The sequence below is a fragment of the Ascaphus truei genome, chromosome 23 (genome assembly GCF_040206685.1).
Source record: "Ascaphus truei isolate aAscTru1 chromosome 23, aAscTru1.hap1, whole genome shotgun sequence".
NCBI lineage: Eukaryota > Metazoa > Chordata > Amphibia > Anura > Ascaphidae > Ascaphus > Ascaphus truei.
The window spans coordinates 2,658,822-2,679,333 of NC_134505.1; the positions used below are offsets into that span (position 1 = coordinate 2,658,822).

The window sequence follows — 20,512 nt, forward strand, 5'->3', positions numbered from 1 at the left end:
CCTCTTTTTGTTATTACAGGACAGGAAGCAGGGGGTCCCCTCTGTGTTATTACAGGACAGGAAGCAGGGGGTCCCCCTCTGTGCTATTACAGGACAGGAGGCAGGGGAACCCCTCTGTGTTATTACAGGACAGGAGGCAGGGGGTCCCCCTCTGTGTTATTACAGGACAGGAAGCAGGAGGTCCCCCTCTGTTATTACAGGACAGGAAGCAGGGGGCCCCCCTCTGTGTTATTACAGGACAGGAAGCAGGGGGTCCCCCTCTTTTTGTTATTACAGGACAGGAAGCAGGGGGTCCCCCTCTGTGTTATTACAGGACAGGAAGCAGGGGGTCCCCCTCTGTGTTATTACAGGACAGGAAGCAGGGGGCCCCCCTCTGTGTTATTACAGGACAGGAAGCAGGGGGTCCCCCTCTTTTTGTTATTACAGGACAGGAAGCAGGGGGTCCCCCTCTGTGTTATTACAGGACAGGAGGCAGGGGGTCCCCTCTGTGTTATTACAGGACAGGAGGCAGGGGGTCCCCCTCTGTGTTATTACAGGACAGGAAGCAGGGGGTCCCCCTCTGTGTTATTACAGGACAGGAAGCAGGGGGCCCCCCTCTGTGTTATTACAGGACAGGAAGCAGGGGGTCCCCCTCTTTTTGTTATTACAGGACAGGAAGCAGGGGGTCCCCCTCTGTGTTATTACAGGACAGGAGGCAGGGGGACCCCTCTGTGTTATTACAGGACAGGAAGCAGGGGGTCCCCCTCTGTGTTATTACAGGACAGGAAGCAGGGGGTCCCCCTCTGTGTTATTACAGGACAGGAGGCAGGGGGTCCCCCTCTGTGTTATTACAGGACAGGAGGCAATTAACCCTGTCTCTTCCACAAGGGCCTTCCACCTCCAGCGCCGTAATGACAGGACTCCGGACGTGTCCTCTCCGTGGTCTTAACCCCCCCTCCCGGCCCCCCCCCCCGAAAAACGTACTTGCAAACTTACATTGACTTAGTTACCCCAGCCCCCCCCCCTCTCGGAGACCATAAGTTACCCCAGCACCCCCCCCCCCCCCCCGCTCCCCCGGAGACAATAATAAACCATTATGGGCCCATTAGCCTGTAAAAAAAAGGTTTTATTGTGACCGTTAGTGCTGGTTTTGTTGGGTTTTTAGTAATTCCATGTTTCGGGTCTCAAGGTTTGGCTACAATGTACAGCGGCGTCGAAGCACAGCACCATTATATTTTTAATGCCACATTGCACGGTTGTAGTTCTTTTTGCTCTTTATTGCGTGATCTTTGAAAACCCTCCCTCGAAAAAAAACGCTCGTCCCCGCGATGACATCGCCCCGCCGCCGGGACAGCGTCCCGCGTCACCCTGTAATGCCGGATTTCCCTAACCAAAAACCTGCGTACGCTTTCCAAACGCTAGAAGAAAAATTTAAAAAAAATGAAAAACCTTCCCCGACGCATTTCACATACAGTCGTCGAACAACATCCATTGACGCCTGCGCGCATCTGTAACCTGCGTTGAACCCTTTCGTTTCTCGACCGATGGCCACTTCATACCATAGGTTGCTTCTTGGCGCCCTAGAAGATCGGTTCATTCCAGTCCCCGGTTATTGATTTTCGGTTGGCAGAGTTAAAAGCCCGGACCGGTTGAAGAAGCCAGGGGAGTCTCCCGGCCGATTAACCAAACGTGGAAGACCCTCTGGCTGTAGAATGGTTAAACGGGATGGCTTTCACTTTTTTTGGGGGGGGGGGTTGGAAGGGGGGAGGAGTGGCGGGGGGGGGGGGGGTGAGGAGTGGCGTTTAAATCAACCATCCCAAATCCGTGCCAACCGGCTCACTAACTTCACTGCGATGGAAGGTCCAGTGCCGGGTTTTTCCTCTTGTATCATAGCAAGAGTTGCATGCAGAACTTTATATATTGGGGGGGGGGGGTGGGGGGGTTGAGGGGGAGGAGAGACACACACAAAACCAGGACTGGAGCCGTATTCCACGACCGAATTGGAGTCACACAGCAGGCGAGATTGCACTGTGATGTCACAACTGTCTACTAACTCCTGGATCGGCTGATCCACTCCTGCTCTTTAATTACTATTTGCTGATCTGTTAGCAACTTGCGGTATATATATATATTATATACCAGGCCAGGAAGTGTGTGGGTGCGTTTATATATACTGTATATATATCTCCTCATTCTTAGACATTTGTCGATACACTGCTGGCTTCCCCGGTGATATATTTATTTACCCCTATTGACTGGCCCTGCAGTGTCCCCGTTCTGGTAACCTCCCCCCGTGCCCCCCATCTCCCGCCTGACCTATGACCTCCAGAGCTTGACCTTCTGGAGAAAAGGAGGCACAAACGTTAAGAATATGTGGGGGTGCCCTAAATGGTAAATGGGTTGGCGCCCAGAGACATTTGGGCGTCACTTATCAAAGTCTCCCCCCCGAGGCGCATTAAATCAGCGCGGAAATATTGCGCCGGGGTTATCAGCTAAGAACGTCCCCCCCCGGTTTCCACCCAAGTGGTTCCTCCGTGATAAATTTGGGGTTACATTTCTTCTTTTCATACCCGGGGATAAAATGACCTCTTGGTCCCTAGTCGAGATGCTTGTGAAGCTCCTTCCCCCACGCTGGAGAAGATATCAGCCTCACTTATCGGAGTGGAGCTGAAGTCTTCCTTGGCGTCGGGGAAGACGTCTCAGCACAGCATAGGGAATAAGGCCCTCCCCCCCCTCTTCCACTACAAAAAAAAGGTCAAGAACCTTGTTGGTCTCGGGGTTTTTTTCTTAATGTAAGTAGCAACCTACCACCGGATGAAGGTCCATCCACCGTTGGCCAGATGGGACACTGGAGGTGTTTACGGAAACAATTCGGCCTCATTCCATTACAACCAGAACACTCTTGCCGGCATTCCCTCTCCACGCTGAGGGACAATAAAAATGTAAAAAAAAACCTACACAGGGCTATTTTTGCTAAACAGTGCTAAGCCACAAGCCACCTCATGGCCCATTCTCTTGAAGAAACCAGAAGAGGTTACGAGAAGCGACGTACTCTTCACCGCCCCACCATAGCTAGTCTACGAGGTAGAGCGAGACGTATCGTTGGCGTTCAGTGGACCCAACTTCGGGAGACGACATACGACCCGTGGTCCCTTCACCGGAATAACACCGTAGGGTGCCTTGTGTCTTAACCCTACTTAGGTAACCTGGCCCACGACACCTTCAGGGAAAAACCCGCGGCTGCGCTTATACGGCGGCGGGTTATTTTTTTTTACCGGCAGCCGAACGGTTATGGAGGACATAGCTTGGAGATAGCTGCGCTTTGGTTAACTGCGTATAGAAGTGAAAGGATTTCTTTTGAACTCCTTCTCCGCCAGTGCGGCCTGCGGTACATTGCCAGGCAGAAAGACGGTTAATTATATAGGTAGATTTTTTTTTTTAGTTTTTTTGTTTTTTACTTGTGCCGTTGGGGGGGAGGTGCGGGGAGGAAATAGAGAAAGATACGTGTGTGTGTGTGTGTGTATACGGAAAGAGAGGAAATTAATACGGTTCGAAATGTGAAAAAGAAAATAGGTTATAAACTGAGCTGTCCACTGGGAAGGGATTTGATTTCCCAACTTCCTAGTCGCTGTCGCTTTTTTCGGCCAGGACAGCGTCGTTGTCCTCTGTGATCTGCAGAAGATCCCGGACATCGGGGCTCTCCCCTCTCAACAGCTCGTCGCCCTCCCCTTCCTCCTCGTCCTCCCCTCCGACCTCTACCATCTCAGTGGCCTGCACTTCCACCTCCCCCTCCCGGATCTTCTTGACGTAGAAGGTGAAGGGGGGCACCTTGTAGACGGCTGTCTTGGAGCGGGCGTAGACAGGGTGGTCGGGCGTGAAGGACTTCCTCAACTTGTCCTTGGAGGTCTTCATCTTCTCCCGCCTCTCGGTGGTCACGATCTTGGTTCCCAGCTTGTTCATCCTCTTCTCGATGTTGTGCTTGGTCTTCTCCAGGTTCTGCTTGGTCTTCTCCAGGTTCTCTTTGGTCTTCACCTTGGTCTTTTCCATCTTCTCCTTGGAGAAGGCCTTCTTGATGTCGTCTACGCGCCGCATCCCGCTCTTCTTGATGCGCTCGGCTCTGGACTCCTCGATGATCTCCTCCAGCTCCACCTCTTCGTCGGAGGACAGCTGGATGTGCTCCTCCTCTTCCTCCTTGTTGTCCTTCCCTTCCTCCTCCACCTCTTGCTTCTCCGTGTCCTTCAGGGACTTGCTGATGCTCAACTTGGAGGACAACTTCACCTCATCCTGGAGGGAGACAAAAATCAAGACATTGTTATGAATCATCTATATTCCAAGTTAAATGAATGGGCTATAATGGGCTTTCTGCTTATTGGTCTAAAACATTTAGGGTAATATTTCTGCTGGGCCTACTTTTTCCCCTCAACTTCTGAGTTGTGATGGGGCTTCCTACTTCTGTGTCACTGATTAATGACACGTTTATAGTTCTATTGTACTCTCTGTTTATTTTAAAAACGACAGACGTTACGAATGTTTAAAACATGTAGAACAGGAAGTCTCTGTGTTGACATTTCGATGATGTCATTGATGGCACAGGAAGTTACAGGTGTCCTAGAGAACATCGTCATTTTCAAATAACATTCAACTCTCTCCAGATCACAGGGAGGTACAATTGTCACGACATAACCCAGCAGCAGAGGGACTTCTAACACGGATAATACTGTTTTCTCCTGGAAACAGCATTGCATTAACTGTAACGGCCATTAGTGATAATTGTATGCAAAAGAGGCGTTCCGTCCAAGGCTGCGATTATACTGGCGGCACGCATGCGCGCCGCCTGGAACAAACTCCTGGAGACATAGTGTACGCGACCAAGCTCTACGGAGCGATAAGACTGCGGAAGAGACCAATGGGATTGTTTTTGAGGCGCGACGGGCTGCGTTACGTGATCAATTCAGCCAATGAGGGCGAGCCGCTCACGTGACGTCACGGCCACGCCTCCCTGCCGCCTCCCGATGCCTGCGGGGCATGTTTCGCGTGCGCGCGGGACATCGCCGCCAGTATAATCGCGGCCTAACAGAGTCAAACCGTGTTTTCGCCCGTGAAGAGAATCGCAATCACCGACGATGATATGCAGATGATATGCAGATGAGGCGTTATCATCACGTGGCACACCCAGTAACGCCCGGTAAGGATAACGCGGGGACGTGACGCTACGTTAGTTAGGTCAGAGTGTGGGTGTAACCCCACAGTGAGGCGTTATCATCACGTGGCACACCCACTAACGCCCGGTAAGGATACCGCGGGGACGTGACGCTACGTTAGTTAGGTCAGAGTGTGGGTGTAACCCCACAGTGAGGCGTTATCATCACATGGCACACCCACTAACGCCCGGTAAGGATAACGCGGGGACGTGACGCTACGTTAGTTAGGTCAGAGTGTGGGTGTAACCCCACAGTGAGGAGTTATCATCACGTGGCACACCCACTAACGCCCGGTAAGGATAACGCGGGGACGTGACGCTACGTTAGTTAGGGCAGGGTGTGGGTGTAACACCACAGTGAGGCGTTATCATCACGTGGCACACCCACTAACGCCCGGTAAGGATAACGCGGGGACGTGACGCTACGTTAGTTAGGGCAGGGTGTGGGTGTAACACCACAGTGAGGCGTTATCATCACGTGGCACACCCACTAACGCCCGGTAAGGATACCGCGGGGACGTGACGCTACGTTAGTTAGGTCAGAGTGTGGGTGTAACCCCACAGTGAGGAGTTATCATCACGTGGCACACCCACTAACGCCCGGTAAGGATAACGCGGGGACGTGACGCTACGTTAGTTAGGTCAGACCTAGCCGTGGCGTCACTCACACCCAGACCCTGATATAGCGCTGTTACAGGGTGTGGGTGTGACCCCGCAGCGAGGTGATATAACTAACGTAGCGTTATCTCCCCCTCTCCTCTCTTCCCCAGCGTGAGTAGAAACCCCTCTTTCCCGGGGTGGCTTGGAGGGAGTAACACTAAGACACACTTACCCTCCCGTTACCGGGAGATAACACAACATTGTGCTACAATAACGTGACGGTAACCCTCTGCTGATGAGATGTAGGACGCCCGCTGTGCGCGCATATAATGAGCTGTGAGGATGCGCGTTACCCTCCGGGAACATCGCGCCCGCTCCTGTGTGAGGTAACGTCCCGGATTTAACGGAGTTTAGTGAATAACGGAACTAAGAGAGGACGCGTATTCAGAAACATAAAGAAAATTCACACGAAGAGTAAAGGCGCCACCTAGTGTTCACAGACGGGATAAATTATATGGGGTAATAGGAGGAGTTATAGGGAGGGGTTATATGGGGTAATAGGAGGAGTTATATGGAGGGGTTATATGGGGTAATAGGAGGAGTTATAGGGAGGGGTTATATGGCGTAATGGGAGGAGTTATGGGAGGGGTTATATGGGGTAATAGAAGGAGTTATAGGGAGCGGTTATATGGGTTAATAGGAGGAGTTATAGGGAGGTGTTATATGGGGTAATAGGAGGAGTTATAGGGAGGGGGTATATGGGGTAATAGGAGGAGTTATAGGGAGGGTTTATATGGCGTAATGGGAGGAGTTATAGGGAGGGGTTATATGCGGCAATAGGAGGAGTTATGTTGAGCAATAGGGGGTATAAGGCGCGGTTATAGGATGCAACATGAAACCGGCCCTGTTAGTGTACGCGTAACCCCATCAGCACCAGATGCGGCTGCAACGCATTTACTCTGGCACTGAAGTAGTTAACCCTCCCTCCCCCCCCTATATTATGAGGGAGGTGTCCCAGCTCCTTCTGTCTGATCTGCACAATGGGGCATTGTTTTCCCAGCGGCACAAGTCCCCTCCCCCCCCCCCCCCCCGTTCCCTTCTTCAAACGCCCGGCGTGTTTACCCAGCGTCCTGCAGCGTCCGCCCGCCCGGAGACCTCCCACCCCCGCGCCCGGAGACCTCCCACCCCCCCGCCCGGAGATGCCCGGAGACCTCCCACCCCCGCGCCCGGAGACCTCCCACCCCCCCGCCCGGAGATGCCCGGAGACCTCCCACCCCCCCCCGCCCGGAGAACGACCACCCCACCCCCCCCCCCGACCCGGAGACCTCCCACCCCCCCCGCCCGGAGACAACCCCCCCCCGCCCGGAGACCTCCCACCCCCCGCGCCCAGAGACCTCCCACCGCCCGGAGACCTCCAACCCCCCCCCCCCCGCCCGGAGACCAACCCGGAGACCTCCCACCCCCCCCCCCCCGGAGACCAGGAGACCAATGAGACCTCCCACCCCCCCCCGCCCGGAGACCTATGGAGACCTCCCACCCGCCCGCCCGCCTGCCCGGAGACCTCCCACCCCCCCCGCTCGGAGACCTCCCACCCCCCCACCCGGAGACCTTGGGAGACCTCCTGGCCGGAGACCTCCCACCCCCCCCGCCCGGAGAACTCCCACCCCCACGGAGACCTCCCACCCCCCCCGCCCGGAGACCTCCCACCCCGCTGAGGGTTCCGCTCCGCCTCCTCCCGCCAAACTCCTCCATAAACACCGCATGGGGAAACCAGCGCTTCCGGCATCAAAGCAACAAAGAAAGCGAGTCCCCGTCCCCCAAGAGCTTACACTCTAAGGCACAAGTTCACTCAAGGGGGCTCTGCTTTAGCCCGCCTTAACTCCGGTCGAACCCCCTCCCCCCCCGAGGTTCGATATCAGCTCTAGGGCGGCCAGGTGTCCAGTATTGAGCCGGACTGTCCTGTGTTTGGACACTCTGTCCAGTAAAGAATTAGAGGCAATACTGGACATGCATGTGTCCGGTATGACCTCTCTGGACATAGTAACCGGACAGGTGTCAGGAGCCTGTGGGTGGCGAGCCAAGGAGAGGAGGAAACAGCACGGAGCAGAGAGGTGTGCGCGTGTGTGTGTCTCTCGAGCACTTGGCACCTTTCAGTCCAGTATTGTCGTAGAAGCCGCCTGCCGACCCCAAGCCTGCGGCGCGTGGAGACAAAGTGACTTGCCCACGGACCCACGGGGAGAGATAGGACACCGGGGGGGTTTATGAACCACAGATTCACCCACTTCCGTGGCGCGAGCGGTGCGTGCGCGCGGGTCTCGAGTGCGTCACACCTTCCACCATTGTGTCCAGCCTTCTCGGAGAAGGCACCAGGCAACCCTGGCTGTTTCGGGGCGGTTCTTCTACCGGCGACCCAAAGCCGCAGAGGGTGAGGTGCGGTGTTGCAGACGCACACTCCTGGGCGGCCATGGGGCTGACGGGCCACGGAACCGCTGCAACTCTTCAGAACCAGCTGCTGCGTTCACGCTGGACGCCCACCTGAGAAGGTTTCTCCCACTGGCACGGTGTGGCAGGGTGGAGGAGAAAATCCCGATGGTAACAGGGGGGGGAGGAATTCGCTGACAGTAACCCAACTCCTGGGGCTGCTCCGGTGTTAGTCAACAAAGGGAGTGAAGAACGTGGCTTGATGTGAATGAACGCAGGAACCTCGCTGGAGAGGACTGTGGGCGACGCCACTGGGGGTGTTTCTACAAGCTGGCGGGGTGGCTGTGTGCAGTATTTAGTGTCTGACTGTATACTGCAGGGGTTTCCAAATCTTTTTTTGGTTAAGGAGCGCTATGTGAAATTTTGAGGAATGCCCACCCTCTCTAATAGCGCGTCTGAGATCAGATGCATTGTAAGGTACCCCAACCCTCTCTAATAGCGCGTCTGAGATCAGATGCATTGTAAGGAACCCCGACCCTCTCTAATAGCGCGTCTGAGATCAGATGCATTGTAAGGAGCCCCGACCCTCTCTAATAGCGCGTCTGAGATCAGATGTATTGTAAGGAACCCCAACCCTCTCTAATAGCGCGTCTGAGATCAGATGCATTGTAAGGAACCCCGACCCTCTCTAATAGCGCGTCTGAGATCAGATGTATTGTGAGGAACCCCGACCCTCTCTAATAGCGCGTCTGAGATCAGATGCATTGTAAGGAACCCCGACCCTCTCTAATAGCGCGTCTGAGATCAGATGCATTGTAAGGAACCCCAACCCTCTCTAATAGCGCGTCTGAGATCAGATGCATTGTAAGGAACCCCGACCCTCTCTAATAGCGCGTCTGATATCAGATGCATTGTAAGGAACCCCGACCCTCTCTAATAGCGCGTCTGAGATCAGATGCATTGTAAGGAACCCCGACCCTCTCTAATAGCGCGTCTGAGATCAGATGCATTGTAAGGAACCCCGACCCTCTCTAATAGCGCGTCTGAGATCAGATGCATTGTAAGGAACCCCGACCCCCTCTAATAGCGCGTCTGAGATCAGGTGCATTGTGAGGAACCCCGACCCTCTCTAATAGCGCGTCTGAGATCAGATGCATTGTAAGGAACCCCAACCCTCTCTAATAGCGCGTCTGAGATCAGATGCATTGTGAGGAACCCCAACCCTCTCTAATAGCGCGTCTGAGATCAGATGTATTGTAAGGAGCCCCGACCCTCTCTATAGGGAGAGGTATTAGCAGCAGGATGTTAGGGTGTATAGGGAGAGGTATTACTGTATCAGCGGGGTGTTAGGGTGTATAGGGAGAGGTATTATCAGCGGGTGTTAGGGTGTATAGGGAGAGGTATTAGCAGCAGGGTGTTAGGGTATATAGGGAGAGGTATTAGCAGCGGGATGTTAGTGTGTATAGGGAGAGGTATTATCAGCGGGATATTAGTGTGTATAGGGAGGGGTATTATCAGCGGGATGTTAGGGTGTATAGGGAGAGGTATTAGCAGCGGGATGTTAGGGTGCATAGGGAGAGGTATTAGCAGCGGGTGTTAGGGTGTATAGGGAGAGGTATTAGCAGCGGGATGTTGGGGTGTATAGGGAGAGGTATTAGCAGCGGGGTGTTAGGGTGTATAGGGAGAGGTATTAGCAGCAGGGTGTTAGGGTGTATAGGGAGAGGTATTAGCAGCGGGGTGTTAGGGTGTATAGGGAGAGGTATTATCAGCGGGTGTTAGGGTGTATAGGGAGAGGTATTATCAGCGGGTGTTAGGGTGTATAGGGAGAGGTATTAGCAGCAGGATGTTATGGTGTATAGGGAGAGGTATTAGCAGTGGGGTGTTAGGGTGTATAGGGAGAGGTATTAGCAGCAGGATGTTAGGGTGTATAGGGAGAGGTATTAGCAGCAGGGTGTTAGGGTGTATAGGGAGAGGTATTATCAGCAGGATGTTAGGGTGTATAGGGAGAGGTATTAGCAGCAGGATGTTAGGGTGTATAGGGAGAGGTATTAGCAGCAGGATGTTAGGGTGTATAGGGAGAGGTATTAGCAGCGGGATGTTAGGGTGTATAGGGAGAGGTATTAGCAGCGGGGTGTTAGGGTGTATAGGGAGAGGTATTATCAGCGGGGTGTTAGGGTGTATAGGGAGAGGTATAAGCAGCGGGGTGTTAGGGTGTATAGGGAGAGGTATTAGCAGCAGGGTGTTAGGGTGTATAGGGAGAGGTATTAGCAGCAGGATGTTATGGTGTATAGGGAGAGGTATTAGCAGTGGGGTGTTAGGGTGTATAGGGAGAGGTATTAGCAGCGGGATGTTAGGGTGCATAGGGAGAGGTATTAGCAGCGGGTGTTAGGGTGTATAGGGAGAGGTATTAGCAGCAGGGTGTTAGGGTGTATAGGGAGAGGTATTAGCAGCAGGACGTTAGGGTGTATAGGGAGAGGTATTAGCAGCGGGGTGTTAGGGTGTATAGGGAGAGATATTAGCAGCGGGGTGTTAGCATGTATAGGGAGAGGTATTAGCAGCGGGATGTTAGTGTGTATAGGGAGAGGTATTATCAGCGGGATATTAGTGTGTATAGGGAGGGGTATTATCAGCGGGATGTTAGGGTGTATAGGGAGAGGTATTAGCAGCGGGATGTTAGGGTGTATAGGGAGAGGTATTAGCAGCGGGTGTTAGGGTGTATAGTGAGAGGTATTAGCAGTGGGGTGTTAGGGTGCATAGGGAGAGGTATTAGCAGCGGGTGTTAGGGTATATAAGGATTATCCTAAAAACCCAAGCTATTGGGGGGGGGGGGGGGGTCTTGAGGCCTGGCGCTGCCCCCCCCCCCCCCCCTGGCTCAGAGGATACACGCTACCCTCAGGGACCACCCCGTCCTCTCCCGTCTTCGGCAAACGTCCCCGTTATGAACCCGGATTTAACACAGCTTAGTGGACCTGGGCCTCCGTGTATATACCGCCCATATAACGCATACACTTGCCGTGCGCGGGCAGCGCCGTGCGTGGCATAGCTCGCATTTCCCGCTCCGGCTGCCATAGCAACCTGCAAACTGTTTGGTGACGATGGATTTATAGGCCGCGGGTGAGCCTCCCGGAGCCAGCTGTTTGTGGATGTAACTGTTACACGGCCCAGAGACTCCGGCCGAGCTCAGCCGCACCCAACAAGGCAGCATTCACGTCTCGCCATCTGTATACATATATATATTATAATGCCATGTCGACTAAACGGTGCTGTCGACGTTGTCGCACGTGATGTCGTAGGCTCCCCACCGTATTATGGAGTGGGGTTTATGGGTGTAAGATCCGGGGCGGGGGGGGGGTATGCTGTCCCTATTAAGCGTCACCCTCGCTTTAAGACGCACGCGGAGTGGGCTGGCGTTTAAAGATGGCGCCGACGCAGAAGGCGAGGCTGGGAGCAGTGTCAGGCGGTGAGTGCTTCTCCCCACGCTGCCTCCCTGCGCGGGTATCGGGTTGGCAGGAGGGGGCCCGGCGCTGTTTGTGGAGCTGCCGGGCCTGTGTTGGTTCCCAGGCTCTGTCCTGGCTCTGGTCCAAGGCCCGGTTTAGCTCACAAGGCCCGGTATTTCTGTACATTCCCTGGCTCGCACAGCAGAAATAGCGCTCATTCCCGCAGGAGTTATATGGGGCGCTGTGTGTGTGTATTAGTGTGTGTGTCTCAATGTGTTTGTGTATCAGTGTGAGTGTATCATTGTATTTACTGTATGTGTCAGTTTGTGTGTCTCAATGTATTTGTGTATCAGTGTGAGTGTATCATTGTATTTACTCTATGTGTCAGTTTGTGTGTCTCAATGTATTTGTGTATCAGTGTGAGTGTATCATTGTATTTACTGTATGTGTCAGTTTGTGTGTCTCAATTTATTTGTGTATCAGTGTGAGTGTATCATTGTATTTACTCTGTGTGTCAGTTTGTGTGTCTCAATGTATTTGTGTATCAGTGTGAGTGTATCATTGTTTTTACTGTGTGTGTCAGTTTGTGTGTCTCAATGTATTTGTGTATCAGTGTGAGTGTATCATTGTATTTACTGTATGTGTCAGTTTGTGTGTTTCAATGTATTTGTGTATCAGTGTGAGTGTATCATTGTATTTACTGTGTGTGTCAGTTTGTGTGTCTCAATGTATTTGTGTATCAGTGTGAGTGTATCATTGTATTTACTGTGTGTGTCAGTTTGTGTGTCTCAATGTATTTGTGTATCAGTGTGAGTGTATCATTGTATTTACTGTATGTGTCAGTTTGTGTGTCTCAATGTATTTGTGTATCAGTGTGAGTGTATCAATGTATTTACTCTATGTGTCAGTTTGTGTGTTTCAATGTATTTGTGTATCAGTGTGAGTGTATCATTGTATTTACTGTATGTGTCAGTTTGTGTGTTTCAATGTATTTGTGTATCAGTGTGAGTGTATCATTGTATTTACTGTATGTGTCAGTTTGTGTGTTTCAATGTATTTGTGTATCAGTGTGAGTGTATCATTGTATTTACTGTGTGTGTCAGTTTGTGTGTTTATGTGTATGTGTATCAGTGTCAGTGACTATTAGTGGATGTGTGTGTGTGTGTGTGTGTGTGTGTCAGTGACTGTTAGTTGATGTGTGTGTGTTTCAGTGACTGTTTGTGGATTTGTGTGTGTGTGTGTGTCAGTGACTGTTAGTATGTGTGTGTGTCAGTGACTGTTAAAGGATGTGTGCACTGTGTGTGTGTGTTTTGTGTGTTAGTGTGAGTATCAGTGTGTAACTGTGTGTGCACTGTGTGTGTGTGTGTCAGTGACTGTTAGTGTGTGTGTGTAGTGGTTAAAGCGCTCCAGGCACTGTCATTAGTTCACCTTCTATGATAGTGACGAGGGACAGCACACACACTGGCTGACACGCACACTGGATGACACACACACTGGCTGACACGCACACTGGGTGACACGCACACTGGGTGACACGCACACTGGGTGACACGCACACACACTGGGTGACACACACACACACACTGGGTGACATACACACTGGGTGACACACACACACTGGGTGACACACACACACACACTGGGTGACATACACAATGGGTGACGCGCACACTGGGTGACACACACACACTGGGTGACACACACACACTGGGTGACATACACACTGGGTGACACGCACACACTGGGTGACACACACACACACACTGGGTGACATACACACTGGGTGACGCGCACACTGGGTGACACACACACACTGGGTGACACACACACACTGGGTGACATACACACTGGGTGACACGCACACACTGGGTGACACACACACACACACTGGGTGACATACACACTGGGTGACGCGCACACTGGGTGACACACACACACACACACACACACTGGGTGACATACACAATGGGTGACGCGCACACTGGGTGACACACACACACTGGGTGACACACACACACTGGGTGACATACACACTGGGTGACACGCACACACTGGGTGACACACACACACACACTGGGTGACATACACAATGGGTGACGCGCACACTGGGTGACACACACACACTGGGTGACACACACACACTGGGTGACATACACACTGGGTGACACGCACACACTGGGTGACACACACACACACACTGGGTGACATACACACAGGGTGACGCGCACACTGGGTGACACACACACACACTGGGTGACATACACACTGGGTGACACGCACACACTGGGTGACACACACACACACACTGGGTGACATACACACTGGGTGACGCGCACACTGGGTGACACACACACACTGGGTGACACACACACACACACACACACACTGGGTGACATACACACTGGGTGACGCGCACACTGGGTGATACACACACACACACTGGGTGACACACACACACACACTGGGTGACACGCACACTGGGTGACACGCACACACACTGGGTGACACACACTGGGTGACATACACACTGGGTGACCCACACACACACTGGGTGACACACACACACACTGGGTGACATACACACTGGGTGACATACACACTGGGTGACATACACACTGGGTGACCCACACACACACTGGGTGACATACACACTGGGTGACGCGCACACTGGGTGATACACACACACACACTGGGTGACACACACACACACACTGGGTGACACGCACACACACTGGGTGACACGCACACACACACACTGGGTGACGCGCACACACACTGGGTGACACACACTGGGTGACATACACACTGGGTGACACGCACACACACTGGGTGACACGCACACACACACACTGGGTGACGCGCACACACACTGGGTGACACACACTGGGTGACATACACACTGGGTGACCCACACACACACTGGGTGACGCACACACACACACTGGGTGACATTCACACTGGGTGACATACACACTGGGTGACCCACACACACACTGGGTGACACGCACACACTGGGTGACATACACACTGGGTGACGCGCACACTGGGTGATACACACACACACACTGGGTGACATACACACTGGGTGACCCACACAGGTGCGACAAGCGGAGTTTACCCGTTAACAGTTTCTTTCTCCGTACACAAAGATATCCGGGGGAAGAAATGTGGATTTGCAATTAGCGACCGCAGGGAAAACGCTGGGACAATAGGGAGCGGTCCAGGCGTCGCGTCCAAACAATAGGACCAAGAACCCGCAGGAAGCCCCCTTCCTCCCGGCTAATTACTGACCTAATCTGCATTCCTGGGGTGTAAGGACATTCACATCAAGTCTTTCCTGAGAGCACAGCGACAGCGGCTGAATCTATACACCCCTCAAAGTGACCTAATGACAGGGACGTGGCTAATGGGTTAAAGGGTCAGTCCCACGTAGGGGCAAAGTGACCTAATGACAGGGACGTGTTTAATGGGTTAAAGGGACAGTCACACGTGGGAGCAAAGTGACATAATGACCGGGACGTGTTTAATGGGTTAAAGGGTCAGTCCCTCGTAGTGGCAAAGTGACCTAATGACAGGGACGTGTTTAATGGGTTAAAGGGTCAGTCCCACGTAGGGGCAAAGTGACCTAATGACAGGGACGTCTTTAATGGGTTAAAGGGACAGTCCCACGTAGGGGCAAAGTGACCTAATGACAGGGACGTGTTTAATGGGTTAAAGGGTCAGTCCCTCGTAGGGGCAAAGTGACCTAATGACAGGGACGTGTTTAATGGGTTAAAGGGTCAGTCCCACGTAGGGGCAAAGTGACCTAATGACAGGGACATGTTTAATGGGTTAAAGGGTCAGTGCCACGTAGGGGCAAAGTGACCTAATGACAGGGACGTGTTTAATGGGTTAAAGGGTCAGTCCCACGTAGGGGCAAAGTGACCTAATGACAGGGACATGTTTAATGGGTTAAAGGGTCAGTGCCACGTAGGGGCAAAGTGACCTAATGACAGGGACATGTTTAATGGGTTAAAGGGTCAGTCCCACGTAGGGGCAAAGTGACCTAAAAAAACAGTGATGTGGTTAATGGGTTAAAGGGTCAGTCCCACGTAGGGGCAAAGTGACCTAATGACAGGGACGTGTTTAGTGGGTTAAAGGGTCAGTCCCTTGTAGGAGCAAAGTGACCTAATGACAGGGACATGGTTAATGGGTTAAAGGGTCAGTCCCACGTAGGGGCAAAGTGACCTAATGACAGGGACATGGTTAATGGGTTAAAGGGTCAGTCCCACGTAGGGGCAAAGTGACCTAATGACAGGGACATGGTTAATGGGTTAAAGGGTCAGTCCCACGTAGTGGCAAAGTGACCTAATGACAGGGACATGTTTAATGGGTTAAAGGGTCAGTCCCACGTAGTGGCAAAGTGACCTAATGACAGGGACGTGTGTAATGGGTTAAAGGGTCAGTCCCACGTAGGGGCAAAGTGACCTAATGACAGATGTTGCCTTGGTCCTGCCCCTCCGGCTGTGATGACTGGATCCGGGACGGGGTATTTCCCGGGTACCCCCCCGTGTCAGTGAGGCTGGGGGGAGCGGGGTGACCCGGATCAGTGTGACAGGGCGGCTGGTCAGGTGACACGTTGCTGCTGTCATCGCTGAGCCTCGGTCTGCTCCAGTCCAACCGTGTGACGGCGGCCGGACACGCCCAGCACACAGGCATTCAGGAGCCCATCTAATACACAGGTAGCAGGGACACGTACCTCTCACCCGCGCCTAATACACAGGCATCAGGGACACGTACCTCTCACCCGCGCCTAATACACAGGCATCAGGGACACGTAACTCTCACCCACTCCTAATACACAGACATCAGGGACACGTACCTCTCACCCGCGCCTAATACACAGGCATCAGGGACACGTAACTCTCACCCACTCCTAATACACAGGCATCAGGGACACGTACCTCTCACCCACTCCTAATACACAGGCATCAGGGACACGTAACTCTCACCCACTCCTAATACACAGACATCAGGGACACGTACCTCTCACCCCCTCCTAATACACAGGCATCAGGGACACGTACCTCTCACCCCCTCCTAATACACAGACATCAGGGACACGTAACTCTCACCCACTCCTAATACACAGGCATCAGGGACACGTACCTCTCACCCCCTCCTAATACACAGGCATCAGGGACACGTACCTCTCACCCCCTCCTAATACACAGGCATCAGGGACACGTACCTCTCACCCACTCCTAATACACAGACATCAGGGACACGTAACTCTCACCCACTCCTAATACACAGACATCAGGGACACGTACCTCTCACCCCCTCCTAATACACAGGCATCAGGGACACGTACCTCTCACCCCCTCCTAATACACAGGCATCAGGGACACGTACCTCTCACCCCCTCCTAATACACAGGCATCAGGGACACGTACCTCTCACCCCCTCCTAATACACAGGCATCAGGGACACGTACCTCTCACCCCCTCCTAATACAGAGACATCAGGGACACGTACCTCTCACCCCCTCCTAATACACAGGCATCAGGGACACGTAACTCTCACCCTCTCCTAATACACAGGCATCAGGGACACGTACCTCTCACCCCCTCCTAATACACAGGCATCAGGGACACGTACCTCTCACCCCCTCCTAATACACAGGCATCAGGGACACGTACCTCTCACCCCCTCCTAATACACAGGCATCAGGGACACGTACCTCTCACCCCCTCCTAATACACAGGCATCAGGGACACGTACCTCTCACCCCCTCCTAATACACAGGCATCAGGGACACGTAACTCTCACCCGCGCCTAATACACAGGCATCAGGGACACGTACCTCTCACCCGCGCCTAATACACAGACATCAGGGACACGTAACTCTCACCCGCCCCTAATACACAGGCATCAGGGACACGTACCTCTCACCCGCGCCTAATACACAGACATCAGGGACACGTAACTCTCACCCGCGCCTAATACACAGGCATCAGGGACACGTACCTCTCACCCGCGCCTAATACACAGACATTAGGGACACGTACCTCTCACCCCCTCCTAATACACAGGCACCAGGGACACGTACCTCTCACCCGCGCCTAATACACAGGCATCAGGGACACGTACATCTCACCCACTCCTAATACACAGGCACCAGGGACACGTACCTCTCACCCCCGCCTAATACACAGGCATCAGGGACACGTACCTCTCACCCCCTACTAATACACAGACATCAGGGTCACGCACCTCTCACCCCCTCCTAATACACAGGCATCAGGGACACGTATCTGTCACACGCTCCTAATACACAGGCATCAGGGGCACGTATCTTTCACACGCTCCTAATACACAGGCATCAGGGACACGTACCTCTCACCCGCGCCTAATACACAGACATCAGGGACACGTAACTCTCACCCACTCCCAATACACAGGCACCAGGGACACGTACCTCTCACCCCCGCATAATACACAGACATCAGGGACACGTACCTCTCACCCCCTCCTAATACACAGACATCAGGGTCACGCACCTCTCACCCCCTCCTAATACACAGGCATCAGGGACACGTATCTGTCACACGCTCCTAATACACAGGCATCAGGGGCACGTATCTTTCACACGCTCCTAATACACAGGCATCAGGGACACGTACCTCACACCTCCTAATACACAGGCATCAGGGACACGTACCTCTCACCCCCTCCTAATACACAGACATCAGGGACACGTAACTCTCACCCCCTCCTAATACACAGGCATCAGGGACACGTACCTCTCACCCCCTCCTAATACACAGGCATCAGGGACACGTACCTCTCACCCACTCCTAATACACAGGCATCAGGGACACGTACCTCTCACCCACTCCTAATACACAGGCATCAGGGACACGTACCTCTCACCCCCTCGTAATACACAGGCATCAGGGACACGTACCTCTCACCCACTCCTAATACACAGGCATCAGGGACACGTACCTCCCACCCCCTCCTAATACACAGGCATCAGGGACACGTACCTCTCACCCCCTCCTAATACACAGGCATCAGGGACATGTACCTCTCACCCCCTCCTAATACACAGATATCAGGCACACGTACCTCTCACCCCCTCCTAATACACAGGCATCAGGGACACGTACCTCTCACCCCCTCCTAATACACAGATATCAGGCACACGTACCTCTCACCCCCTCCTAATACACAGGCATCAGGGACACATACCTCTCACCCACTCCTAATACACAGGCATCAGGGACACGTACCTCTCACCCCCTCCTAATACACAGATATCAGGCATTCGTACTTCTCACCCCCTCCTAATACACAGGCATCAGGGACACGTACATCTCACCCCCTCCTAATACACAGACATCAGGGACACGTACCTCTCACCTCCTCCTAATACACAGACATCAGGGACACGTACCTCTCACCTCCTCCTAATACACAGACATCAGGGACACGTACCTCTCACCCTCTCCTAATACACAGGCATCAGGGACACGTACCTCTCACCCCCTCCTAATACACAGGCATCAGGGACATGTACCTCTCACCCCCTCCTAATACACAGATATCAGGCACACGTACCTCTCACCCCCTCCTAATACACAGGCATCAGGGACACGTACCTCTCACCCCCTCCTAATACACAGATATCAGGCACACGTACCTCTCACCCCCTCCTAATACACAGGCATCAGGGACACGTACATCTCACCCCCTCCTAATACACAGGCATCAGGGACACGTACCTCTCACCTCCTCCTAATACACAGACATCAGGGACACACCTCTCACCTAATACACAGGTATCAGGGACACGCACCTCTCTCCCCCCTTCTAATACACAGACATCAGGGACACGTACCTCTCACCCCCACCTAATACATAGGTATCAGGAACACGTACCTCTCAACCCCGCCTAATACACAGGCATCAGGGACACATACCTCTCACCCCCTACTAATACACAGGCATCAGGGACACGTACCTCTCACCCCCTCCTAATACACAGGCATCAGGGACACGTACCTCTCACCCCCTCCTAATACACAGGCATTAGGGACACATACCTCTCACCTATTCCTCACACACACAGATGTTAGGGACACACCTCTCACACACTCCCCCCTCCCCCCCACCCAGCGACCGTACAAACAGGGGGTGTAATATCACGGCTGGGACGCGGGCAGGCTTCTGAGGGGCTGCCCTCTTCCTGCGCTGTGTCTGGGTCTCAGGAAGCCTTTGAAATCGCTGTCAACATTGTAATATGGCCCCAGCGACGAGACAGCGGCGACACGATCTGTCAGACGCCAAGAAGCACAGCGCGGACATCCAGTGTATAAGGGATCCCGCTGGAGGACACTATAGGGGGTGAATGTTTAACCCATGTTGTGCTGGAGAGAGCTGCCACGCATATTATGCTGCCTGTCCCCTGATATTATCCAGCATGTGTGGTTGGCTTGTGTACTGTATACAGTGAGGTGGTAATGAGGAGCTGCCCTGAACTCTGGTACAGAATATCTGTATGTCAGGGCTAGATAGATAGACAGACAGACAGACAGACAGACAGACAGACAGACAGACAGACAGACAGACAGACAGACAGACAGACAGACAGACAGACAGACAGATAGATAGATAGATAGATAGATAGATAGATAGATAGATGGATGGATGGATACTGATAGATAGACAGATAGATAGATAGATAGATAGATAGATAGACAGACAGACAGACAGACAGACAGACAGACAGACAGACAGACAGACAGACAGACAGACAGACAGACAGACAGACAGACAGACAGATAGATAGATAGATAGATAGATGGGCTGGAGAGGATGGGATGAGGGA

General features: G+C 52.9%; 1 protein-coding gene across 1 annotated transcript in view; it reads right to left on the reverse strand.

The window, feature by feature from the left end:
- Nucleotides 1-1,084: 1,084 nt before the first annotated feature.
- The window catches only part of CAVIN1 (caveolae associated protein 1), a 35,495-nt gene continuing 16,067 nt past the window's right edge, over nt 1,085-20,512 (reverse strand). Inside the window, exon 2 of the mRNA XM_075580217.1 lies at nt 1,085-4,263. Within this exon, the coding sequence (XP_075436332.1) occupies nt 3,601-4,263 (663 nt within the window). The 3' untranslated portion in view covers nt 1,085-3,600. The remainder of the gene's footprint in view (nt 4,264-20,512) is intronic.